General features: G+C 55.2%; 1 protein-coding gene across 1 annotated transcript in view; it reads right to left on the reverse strand.

The window, feature by feature from the left end:
• The window catches only part of NPAS1 (neuronal PAS domain protein 1), a 96,110-nt gene that overhangs the window by 20,438 nt on the left and 63,065 nt on the right, over positions 1-12,607 (reverse strand). Inside the window, exon 5 of the mRNA XM_039511042.1 lies at positions 7,287-7,376. Within this exon, the coding sequence (XP_039366976.1) occupies positions 7,287-7,376 (90 nt within the window). The remainder of the gene's footprint in view (positions 1-7,286; positions 7,377-12,607) is intronic.

Raw genomic sequence — 12,607 nt, forward strand, 5'->3', positions numbered from 1 at the left:
CACCGCCTGCAAGGGAAGGGGCAGTGCCCTCATCGCCGTGCCAGCCTGCCCAGGAGCAGCGGCGTCCCCGTTGGAATACCGAAGGTCAGCGCGTCGGGTTAACGGGTCCCACCACATAACGAAGAGGGAGGAGCGATAAATAATCATGCCGAGCTCTTGTCTTCGCCTCCAGGGTTCGGGGGCTTTCCGGCGGGCTGAGCCGCATTAAAAGCGGAAAGGAGCAAGCGCTGGGCTGCCAAGGCGGCAGCTGGAGATGGGCTAAGGACCGACGCTGCAGAGGAGACTGCTGCCGCCCTCGGGAACAGTGTGCTGCACATGGGGGGGGGGGGAACACGCCCACAGGCAGTATGGCCTAGTAGGATAGAACGGGGCGGGGGGGCAGAGACTGGGAAACAGGACTCATGGGCTGGGATAGGGGCTGCCTTTGTGTTCTGTGTTCGTACCGCACCTAGCGCAATGGGGTGTCTTAGCCCGTAACGGGGGCTCCCAAGTGCTACCGCAATACACCTAATAGCACTAAAATGTACAGCGCCTAGCACAATGGGGGTCTTAGTCTATGACTGGGGCTTCTGGGCACTACCATAATTCATGTAATAGCAATAAAAACGTACAGTGCCTGGCACAATGGAGGTCTTAGTCTATGACTGGGGCTTCCGGGCACTACCATAATTCACCTAATAGCAATAAAACTTACAGCACCTAGCATAGGGGGATATTAGTCCACAATCATGGCTTCCAGGCGCTACCATGTTCTAAAAAAAAAAATCATATTTGCCACGCTGGGAGGGTAGTGGGTCTAGTGCTTACATCAGGGATGCCGGACACCTGGGTTCTAGCCCCAGCTCTGGGAGGGGAGTGTGCTCTAGTGGCTACAGCAGGTCACTGTGAGCTGGATTCCTGGGTTCTGCCACTGATTTGGAGAAGGGAAGCCAGTGCACGCCACGTCGTCACTTTACCCCAAGATAGTGAAGGATAATACCTTGCCTGGGGGGGGGTCACAAGGATTAATTAACATCTATGAAGGGCAAAGGCTGGGCACCCTGAGCCAGTGGCCATGGCTGCAGCTGGCCCCTTTGCCATTTTGCCCCCCAACACCTCAAAACGCTTGAGGAATTCAGTCTCATGTCGCCTTCGTGCCCGCAGGAAAGGGCAGGAGAGAGATCACCATGGTCACAATTACTCATCGGAGGTGCCCGGATGCCAGCGGGCTGGCAGCCATGGAAGAGCCTAGAGGCAGCATCCTGCTCCCGTTTTCACGCTCAGGGGAAGTGAGGCGCAGGGACTCGGCCAAGGGCTCCCAGGCCTGTGTATTAGCCACTAGTCCACGCTGTCTCCCCAGCTGGCAGCATGGTCTCAGGGGTTTATCTGTCCAGCTGGGGATGGGGGGTGTGCATGTGTGAGACGGGGCATGGCGTGGCGGGGAAAGAAAGAAAGGGCTGAAGACAGAGATCTTTCCCGGGGGTGGGGGGGAGGGAAGGAAGGGGAGCTGGACAGTGTGTGTGTTGGGGGAGGGATGGGGGAGGCTCCTCCATGAATGAGGCTGGATAATACAGCGCTGGGATGAGGTTGGGGGAGTGGCTCAAATTCTCCCCAGATGGGGGAGGGAGGGGGCGGGTGCCCAGCAGCCCCGATCCAATTCCTTGCCTCAGAACCATGAGCCCCCTCCCTCCCCCAAGCCTGCGGCAAGGTCCTCTCCATCAGCACTGACTGCAGTATCAAAGGCTGCCTTCTCCTTGCCTGGGGTTGGCTCTGGGTCTGCTGTGCTCGCTGGGGATGCATTAAAAGCGCCTGCGATCTTACTCAGACACGGAGGCCCTGGGGAGCTCTCAGCGAAACCCTGACGTGCAGCTCAAACTATGCCCCAGCCAGGTTCCTTGGTGCCCTCCATGCATGGGCGAGAGGCTCTCAAAGCACTTAACCCTCTTTCACTTATAGGGAAACTGAGGTACAGAGTGAGGAAGGCAACTAAGGTTACACAGTGAGTCAGTGGCAGAATCAGGTGTGGAAAATCCCTGGAGTCCTGACTTCCTACCCCCTATATTAACCACCAGACCCCACTCTCTTCCCAGAACCTGGGGCAGAATGCAAGAGTCCTGTTGTGTGACCAGGGCAAGTCCCTGCCCTGCTTTGTGCCTCAGTTTCCCTTTCTACCCTTTGGACTGTGAGCTCTTCTGGGCAGGGGCTGTGTCTATGCAGCACCCGGCACAAGGGGGTGCTGATCTCAGCTGGGGTCTGTGCAGCACCATCACAACGGAGCCCTGAGCTCAGTCGGGGGGGGCCTCTAGGCATTATTTTAATACAACTAATTATGTGTCCTCACTGCCAGGCCCCTAAACAAGCCTTTGCACCACACTCCCTCAGAGATAGGAGAGCCCAGGAGTCCTGACTCCCAGTCTCCCTCATGCCTGCTCTAACCATTAGACCAAGTACATACACCAGAGCATCATGCATAATTCCCTTGCCATCTCTTCTATTTCTAAAGCATATTGTATTCCAAGATCCCAAAACATCTGACAGACTGGCATTGGAATCGAATCACCCACCTCTGGGGTGGGGTGTGGCAGCCGTTTATACAGGCATCGCTCACCCAGCACTGAAATGCAGCCACCTCTGGGGTGGGGTGTGGCAGCCATTTATACAGGCATCGCTCACCCAGCACTGAAATGCAGCCACCTCTGGGGTGGGGTGTGGCAGCCGTTTATACAGGCATCGCTCACCCAGCACTGAAATGCAGCCACCTCTGGGGTGGGGTGTGGCAGCCGTTTATACAGGCATCGCTCACCCAGCACTGAAATGTAACCACATGGCAACTGCAACAGCAATAACTGCGTGACAGCCAGGCCAAGAAGAGACGAAGAGCCCAGTGGCCAGGTGGTGGTTGCTTTCTGAAGCAGAATCCCACCACCGGGACTTTCCCCGCACACAGGCGCCCTGCTGTGCTAAACTCACCTCCAGTCAGGGAACGTGGCTGGAGCTGCTCACCCGGGAGAGGACGCCCTATCTCTGCGCAGGGCACTGCTCCAAGATTCTGTCTCCCTTACCCCGGCCCGGAGCTACAAAGGTTAGGTGGATCTCCCCAACCCAGGTGCCCCCTGTTTCCCCCAACCCCCTGGAGAAGGAGTATCCCAGGGGAGACCGGGAGGAGACCCCACTGTCATGGACAGGGCAAAGCTCCTGGATCATCGGTGGCTGAGTAGGGGCCCAGGTGCAGGAGAGGGAGCAGAGGGGGGAAATACTTGGGGATTTGTGGGGTTTGTTTCTCCCATGCCCCATGCACTGGACCCCAGCACTGATGGGAACAGCCCCTGGTCCCCTTGTGCATGGCCCCTCCCATGGCAAAGCCATCCTGGGAGAGCAGCGAATGCAATTTAGCAGCTGGTAATGAGGCAGAACTGGCACCAGGCAAATGGTCAGCTCGCCACGGCCCCCACCGTCCTCTTCCTGCCCCGAGCCATCAGCATAATCCAGTGATGGAGCTGGGTTCTCTTGCCAGCTGCCTCTTGACGACCTCGGGTGATCGCCCCACCCTGTGCCTCAGTTTCCCCATCAGAGGCTGTTTCCCCAGCTGCAATCCCTTCCTCCCCCGGACACTGAACCAAGTTATGCTTGCTGCATCCCGGCTGGGGACTGAGCGCTCCCCCCATACTCAGGCCAGGAGGGATGCACTCTCCGGAGACCAGCAGAATGCAGTAAGTCAGGCCGGACACTGGTCTGACTGGCTCTGGCTGACAGGATCTATTGTTCCAAAGCAGAAGAAAGGAGCCGAAGAACATCTTTGAAGTTTCTCTGTTCTTCATCTCGACAACAAGAGAACAATGGGAAAGGCACAGAGCTGGGGGAGGTGCCAGGGGGCAGCGGTGGGAGCCTGCAGCCGGCCCGATCGATGGATTGATCCTTTCCTTTGCTCAGCGCAGGGCTCTGAGCCCAGGCTCTGCCTTTCAACTCCACGTTTCCCCTACAGCGATTAGAACTGAAAGGGAAAGAAAAATGGGGGGTACAGAACACCGGGCTGCATTATTGAAGGGAGCGTGAGGTGTTTGGGCTCTGCATGGGTTGGGGGACAGGCGGGAGGGAGGGGGTCGGCTTTCCAGATCCTCGGCTCCTGTTGGGGCTAATGGTCAGACGTCACCGTTAAGATCTCAAAGCGCATCACGGGTATTTAATCACACAGCCAACCCGCCCAGTTATCCCATTTTACAGGGGAGGAAACTGAGGCACGCAGAAGGGGTGTCTGCGGGGTCAGAACGGGGGATAGAATCCAGGAGTTTTGACTCTCAGCTCCCCCCTCCACCCTGTTCCCCCAGTCAAACCATTAAATCCACTTCCGCTCCTAGAGCTGGGATGAGAACCCAGGAGTCCTGGCTTGTTTGCTGGGCTGCCCTGATGGCTCAGGGTAGACAGAGAAGAGTCACAGCACAGTCCACCCCAGTCATGCTCCTGATCCAGCCCCCATGGGCCCTGAGGGGCTCTGGCCATGCCCCCAATCCACACCCTACACCAGGGGGCTGGGCACAGGGTCCTTCCACCAGCCAGTGCAGCCCCCTCCCGCAGCACACGGCATTCCACCACGTTACGGCCCCTTGACGCTGACCGAGCAGCCTGAGTTCACGCAGCATATCTGGGGCGGCGCGGGGAACTGAACCCAGATCTGAGCCCCCTGCCCCTTACTCTGCAGGGCAACCTGGAACCAGAGAGATCAAAGTGACCGACAGATCTGAAGCATTTTGTGTGTGTGTGTGTGTGTGTGTGTGTGTGTGTCCCTATTTCTGCTGCCCCCTGCTGGAGGGGATAGGCCCTGCTCTCTCTGTGTGGGGCCCTGCTGAGCCTGCTCTGTGTGTGTGTGTGTGTGTGTGTGTGTGTGTGTGTGTGTCCCTATTTCTGCTGCCCCCTGCTGGAGGGGATAGGCCCTGCTCTCTCTGTGTGGGGCCCTGCTGAGCCTGCTCTGTGTGTGTGTGTGTGTGTGTGTGTGTGCGCGCTGCCTCCTGCTGGACGGGCCGAGTCCTTCTGTGTCTGCCTGTCACCCCCCGCTGGAAGGTGTGTGTGTGTGTGTGTGTGTGTGTGTGTGTGTGTGTCCCTGCTGCCCTCTGCTGGAAGGGATGAGCCCTGCTGTGTGACAGTCTGTGTGTGTGTGTGTGTGTGTGTGTGTGTGTGTGTGTGTGTGTGTGTTGTGGATACTTGAAGTCCATCACCGAGAATTCACCAGGGCATTTATACAAAGGTGGCTCAGTTCAGTGCCCCTTTGTCCGGGCGCTCAATCCCCCCCCCCCCCCCGACCAGCCGTAGTCAATCCAGCCTTTAACACAATCATCAGTCATACGGCAACACAACACGTGTACGAGAGCCCTCATTTGTTGCCGAGATAATTGCTGCTATTAATTATTCACGCTGCCAGGGCCAAGAGACACAGCGACAGACAAGGAGAAGGGGAGGCGGCCCCAAGGTTTTCTGGTGCAGGTGAAACTCAGATAAGACAAAGCCCCGGTGTTTGCTAAAGGGCCATTCCCGTGCGTGTCCTGGCTTCGCTGGGGACGTGGTGGGGGAAACGCCTGCCTCCTTTGTGCAAAGAGACTTGGTGCTAAAATGGCATCTGCGTGGCGGAGGGCCCGGGCGGGTCGGGGGGAGTCCGGGATGAGCCCTGAGCCCTCCAAGAGCTGATTTGCATCGTGTGGTCTGTCTCCATTAGGTTCGTAGAGGGGACAGATCAAGGTGCCAGGGCGGGGGGAGTATTATCAGGTTTGGCCAGGGATGGAAGGGGGTTCTGCTTCTGGCTGCTAGGCCAGGGTCAGAGCTCGGGGAAGATCCTTACCCCTGAATGCAGAGATGAGGCTGAACCAAAGCCATGGATCTGGGGACGTCTTGACCTGAAACTGGGCTGGGTCTAAAGCGTTGTAGGTTGTACCCATCCCTGCCAAAAGGCTTTGGGCCTGATGCTGAGTTATTCCATCTCTGCACTTGGGGACAAGGGTAGGCGGAGGTGGCTTCTGTGCCTAGCCCCCCAAGTGTCACCTAGAGCAGCCTCAGGGCTGCTCTAACTCATGTTCTGCTCCCCATGGAGCCTGGGGGGCAGAGAATAGCCAAAGCGCAATGCACTCCAGCCACACCCCCGATCTACCCCCTCTGGGACCTGGGCAGGGGGGCAGAGAAGAGCCACAGCGCAATGTGCTCCAGCCATGCCCCCAATCTGCCCCATGGGGGGGGGGCTGTTTCAATAAAATGGAAATATTTTTCAAAATCATATTAAAAAACCGCCCATGAAAAGTTTTGATTTTTCCTATAGAAACTGACTTGTCATTTCAAAATTTGCTTTCTTTTATATATATGTAAAAGCAAAATGAAATGTTTTGATTGGCCCAACATGAAAGTTGAGGGGGGGGAAGGAACTTCATTGCACGAAAAATTTCTAAATTTTGGCTTTTTCTCCCGATGTGGGATGGTAAAAAAATAAACAGAAGCTTCAACATTTCTCCCAGGGCAGAAAATTGATTTTCCGACCCGCTGTAGTTCCCATCAGATACCCAGACTGGTTACACGCCCCAAGGATCCCTCTGCAGGGTGGGGGAACTGGAGACATCTGATCACCCTGGAGCAAACCCCTCTGCATCTAGGCCTCTCCTGGCTCTGACCAGTGGGAGCCCATTAGCACATCCAGCCCCCAATACACGACAATTCAGACCTTAAGCTAGTCTGACTACTCAGCACTTTCCAGCTGCAGACCTCAAAGTGTGTTTCAAAGGAGGTCGGTATCATTATCCCCATTTCACAGATGGGGAAACTGAGGCATAGAGCAGCCCACAGTCACTGATAAAGCCAGCGGAAGAGTTCTGCCTCCACAACCACCTGCCCCACCACTAGACTCCACTCCCTTCTCAGGGCTAGGAACAGAACTCAGGAGTCCTGGCTACCAGCCCCAGGAATAAGAACCCAGGAGTCCTGACTCCCAGCCCTGTGCTCTAACCGCTAGACCACCTTGCTCCTGTCTGTTTCCATTAGACAGTCACTGCCTGGATCTTGCTCTCACTGAACTTAACGAGAGATTTGCCACCGGTCTCAATGGGAGCCGGATTGCTGGGCGTAACACTGATGCTCAGCGGTGAAATGGGAGGCACTTTTCCAGCCACTGATGCACCAGACCTGGTAGATCGTCGCCTTGTGATTCTCACTGCAGCCCACCAGGTCACGTTGCTCATGCGTTTTAAGCCGCCGCATGGTCTGGCCACCTGATTGGAATTCATTTCCAGCGGGTGTATCCATTATTCATGTTAGTACACAGCTCGCATCGCTCCTACCTGCGAGAGCCCGAGGTAAATAGACACCGTCTCGGAGATGTAAAGAAACTTCCCCTCTTGGTTAAGTGCAAACACAAACCCGTCCAGAGACTGAGAAGAGAAGAGAGAGACAGAGAGAGAACAAATTTACTATGCAGCTCACTTGGGCCGGGCACCGGCGGCGCCAATGCTTTCGGTGCCGCTGGGATTAGCTCGCCATCGCAAAGGCTTTCTTGTACATGCTCCGCGCCCCAGCAAAGTGACTCGATTTCCAGAGCTGGCCACCACCTGCCTGGGTTTGCAAAACCGACAACTCCGGTCCGGGGGAGGGGGAACAGGGAAGAGGGGACAGCTGCTCGAAATAACCGAGTGGATGGGAAAGCCAAGCTGGGACCAAAGCCCCCATGAAAAGCCGCAGCTTGGGAAATCTAACAGCAATCTCCTGCCTGCCTGTGTCCACCTGGTGTCCCCTGTCTTATACTCAGGACTGTCTTTTTGTTCTGAATTTGTACAGCGCCTTGCACAATGGGGTCCTGGCCCATAATTGGGGTGCCTAGGTGCTACCGTAATACATCTAATAGCAATACAAATGTACACCGCTTGGCACAATGGGATCCTGGTCTCTGACTGGGGTGACTAGGTGCTACTGTAATACACCTAATAGCAATACAAATGTACAGTGCTTGGCACAATGGGGTCCTGGTCCATAATTGGGGTGCCTAGGTGCTACCGTAATACACCTAATAGCAATACAAATGTACAGTGCTTGGCACAATGGGATCCTGGCCCACCACCGGGGTGCCTAGATGCTCCCGTAATACACCTAATAGGAAGAAAAGTGTGCAATGTCTAGCACCATGTGGGGGCTGGTCTGTGACTGGAGCACCTACGTGCTACCGTAATACACCTAATCAACAATAATCACAATGGTTTGATACTTTCACTGTGCCATGGAAGGCCCCAGGTGCCTTGTCCCATCTCCAGGTGCTCACCGTGGCCCGGGCCCAAAAGGAGATCTCAGCCTACGTTCCACAGACCATCGTGCAGGGCCGACGAAATGTCCTGCATTGCCAGCCCCGGAGGCTGACAGCAGCTGTGCACCCACAGGGCTGCTGCAGGGCAGGATCCGCAGACACCCTGCTTGCTCCGCATGCCTCACTCCAATCAACACCGCTGATCCGAGCTCCGGCCTCCCTTCTGGTGTAGGTTGCATGCCCTTTATCCAGCCCCCGAGCCATCAAAAGCAGCTGTTTAAATAAGGCCACATCTGGCCAGATGTGTGGGTGGGGAGGGGGTCCATGAGACGAACCTCCCCCAGCAGCTGCCTGCCAGCATCCCATGTCCTGAGCCCACTGTCTGGTTTCAGGAGTGAGGGTGAATGGGGCACCCATGGAGCTGTGTGGGCAGGTCCCAGGGCTCAACACACAACAGCCTCAGCCCCTGAAGGTGTTTAAAATGCTGAGCCGTGACCTGGTGGCATGGCCCTCCCCCCCTTCCACCCCAGCTGCTCAGGGGAAAGAGGAATAATGGGCTGGCTTTCAGATGAGATGCAAATTGATATCCCACTGCAATTTCTGCAAGAGACAGGAAGGTTAACGCTGGGGTCCTGGCCAAATTCCAGCCTGGTTGATTGTATCTCGCCGCTTTAAATTCCCGTCAGTGGGTGCAGGATTTCTCTTCATGGCCTGCCCTAGATTGGCATGCGGCCTCGTCGTCACACAGCCCCTGCGCCCCTCCCCGCAAGCGGCTGCCTCTGGGCAAGGGATTCCTGTGTAAACAGCTGCTGCACCCTACCCCAGAGGTGGCCGCATCTCGACAGCGTGTGAACGATCCCTGTATAAACGTCTGCCATGCTGTACCCCAGAGGCGGTTGCATCTCAGCACTGGATGAGACATCTTTGTACCAATAGCCCCCACTGCCCCACCCAAGAGGCAGCCCTAGCTCAATACCAGGTGAGGGAATCCTGCATAAACATCCTACCCCAGAGGCAGCTAAGTTAAGGTGCACTGCAGGGAGTCACATTCAGGAAAGAAAATCCTGGCATTTCAGCACCAGATGATAGTGCCCTTTATAAACAGCTGCCGTACCCCACCCCAGAGGCAGCTGCATTTCAGTGTAGGGTGAGGTTATCACAGTCTGTTCAGGCACTTTGGGGTCCTTAAACTGCCCTCCCCCACCTGGGTTGATTAGACTGACTACCAGGCCCATTTGTGATGGCCCAAGCCAGGATTTACCCCACTAAACAGGCCACCCTGCAGTGCTCCTGAACTGCATCTGCAAAAGGAGTCAAGATGCCTCTAAGGGTCAAACTCCACCCTGGTGTAACTCAATGTCACTACACCTGTTTATACCATGGCTGGATTGCACAGTGGAGCACTGCCCCCATTCAGCTGAATGGCGTGTTAACCCTGCTGCCCAATGACACCTCACCCCCCACCCCAACATTGTTAACCCTTTCAGTGCTGGCCACCTGAGGAGGAACAGCCACCATCACGCGGAGGCCTTTCCCCTCTCCCGGGGGGTGGGAGGGGTGGGCACCCCATAGATTAAGAAGACCCATGTAGCTACTAGAGTGCACAATACTCTGATGAGCACAGTGTGAGCACATGATTCCCAGCCTGGCCACCAGGGGGCACTGGACAGCCCAGACAGGCTGGCCTGGCTCTACTTCATGCAGTTGTACAGTTGGCTTCAAACTTGGGTGATTTTAGGTGGCAGATTTCTTTACACCCCCCCCTCATCCCCAACCCCAAGCTGTGGCTGGCCTTGATTTCCTGTCTAGTGAACTGAGCACAGGACTGGGAGCCAGGACTCCTGGGTTCTCCTGCCAGCCCTGGGAATGGAGTTGGGGGCTGGTGGGTTAGAGCAGGGCGGGATAGAAGTTAGGACTCCTGGGTTTTATTTCCAGCTGTTGGGAGGGGAGTGGGGGTCTAATGGCTGAGAGGGGTGGGCGGGCTGGGCATCAGGACTCCTGGGTTCTATTCACAGCTCTGGGAGGGAATGGGATGTGCTTAGAGCTGGCAGGGAGGAGGGAATGGGATGTGCTTAGAGCTGGCAGGGAGGAGGCTGGGAGTCAGGACTCCTGGGTTCTATTTCGGGCTCAGGGAGTGGAATGGGATCTTGTGATTAGAGCAGGGTGGGCTGGGAGGCAGGACTCCTGGGTTCTAGCCCCAGCTGTGGAGAAGGATGTTGTAGCTAGCACTTAGAGCAGGATAGGCTGGGAGCCAGGACCCCTGGGGTCAATTCCAAACCCTGCCACTACCCTTGCACGGGACCTTGCGGTGAGTCACTCCACCACCTTGCACGAAGGGATAAGGACACTGGACCTGCTGCTTTGCAAAGCCCTAGGAGGAGACGGACTCAGCACTGGTCGGAGGGCCCCGCAGACCAACCTGAGGGGGGAGGGACGCCAGGCCAGCTCCGGTCTCTGATCCAGGCAGTGCGTGCGCGCGGATCCAAGGAACAGGCACAATTGTTCTGAATGCCGCCTGAATACATTTGTGCCAGCGCAACCCCCCCTCCCTGTTACGGAGAGACATGATAATAATGGGAGATGAATGCCACTGACAGGCATGTTAACGTTCAGCCGCGTTAATTGCCGCTGCCAGACAAAATTGCTTTTTTATCAAGTGGTTGCGATGAGCCACTCGCAGGTCAACAGTAATTAGACACTTGACACCCTTTTGGGGGGAGTGGGGTGGCTTTCATGTGATGGGGAATTGATGTGAGTGTGTGTGGGGGGGGGAACTACACCCCCCCAACAGATTATTCCTATGTCAAGTTTATCGCAGGTGTGGGAGGGGAAGGAGTTAAACATGAAAACTCCCAGCCCCTCCCAACACCAACAAGATTTTAAACATGATGGACTAGAATCCAGCCTGTTCTGGGATGGCCCAGCGAGGATTCTGTGCCTGGCTCTGGGAGGCGAATGGGTTAGCGCAGGGGGGCTGGATATCAATCTCCTACTATAAGATGGGTGCAGAACTGGTTGGAAAACTGAGAGTAATGATCAGTGGTTCACAAGCTGGAAGGGCATATCGAGTGGGGTCCCGCAAGGATCTGTCCTGGGTCCGGTTCTAGTTAATATCTTCACCAATGATTTGGATAATGGCATAGAAAGTGCACTTAAGAACATAAGAACGGCTGTACTGGGTCAGACCAAAGGTCTATCTAGCCCAGCATCCTGTCTTCCGACAGTGGCCAGTGCCAGGTGCCCCAGAGGGAATGAACAGAACAGGGAATCATTAAGCGATTTATCCCCTGTCGCCCATTCCCAGCTTCTGGCAAACACAGGCTAGAGACACTTATAAAGTTTGCGGACGATACCAAGCTGGGTGGGGTTGCGAGCACTTTGGAGGGCTGGATTAAAATTCAAAATGATCAACTAGAGAAATGGTCTGAAATAAAGAGGCTGAAATTCAATAAGGACAAATGTAAAGTGCGCCCTGTAGGAGGGAACTGGACGCTAGAGTGGATCACAAACGAAACATGAGTCAAGGATGTAACGCTGTTGCATAGAAAAGTGAACCTCGGTCTGGGCTGTATTTGTAGATGTGCTGTAAGCAAGACACGAGAAGTAATTCTTCCGCTCTACTCCGCGCTGCTAAGGCCTCTGCTGGTGTATTGTGTCCAGTTGTGGGCACTACACTTCGGGAAAGATGTGGACCAATTGGAGAAAGTCCAGCGAGAGCAACAAAAATGACTACAGGTCTAGAAAACATGAGGGAAGATTGAAAAAACTGAGTTTGTTTAGTTTGGAAAAGAGAAGACTGAGAGGGGACATGATAACAGTTTTCAAATACATAAAAGGGTGTTACAAGGCGGAGGGAGAAAATTTGTTCTTCTTAACCTCCGAGGGCAGGACAAGAAGCAATGGGCTTCAATTGCAGCCAGGGAGATTTAGGTTGGACATTAGGAAAAACTTCCTGTCAAGCTAGTTAAGCTCGGGAACAAATCATCCAAAGATATTGTGGAATCTCCGTCATTGCAGGTTTTTAAGAGCAGGTTGAACAAACCCCTGTCAGGGCTGGGCTAGATAATACTTAGTCCTGCCTCGGTGCAGGGGATTGGACTAGAGACCTATTGAGGTCCCTTCCAGTCCTACATTTCTAATGATTTCTGTGACTTCTGGGGTCTATTGCCAGCTCTGGGAGGGGAGTGAGGCCTAGTGAATTGAGCAGGGGAGGAGGTGGGGCTGGGAGTCAGGACTCCTGGGTTCTGTTTGAGGCCTAGGGAGAGGAGGGCAGTAGTGACCAGTAGGCAGGGCCATATATGTTGGATGTTCTGGTTGTCAACCTGAGCATCTGGTGCATCTGGGATTCTCTGCTGGCCCTGGGGAGAG

This window comes from Mauremys reevesii, linkage group 22 (assembly GCF_016161935.1).
Source record: "Mauremys reevesii isolate NIE-2019 linkage group 22, ASM1616193v1, whole genome shotgun sequence".
NCBI classification, from domain to species: domain Eukaryota; kingdom Metazoa; phylum Chordata; order Testudines; family Geoemydidae; genus Mauremys; species Mauremys reevesii.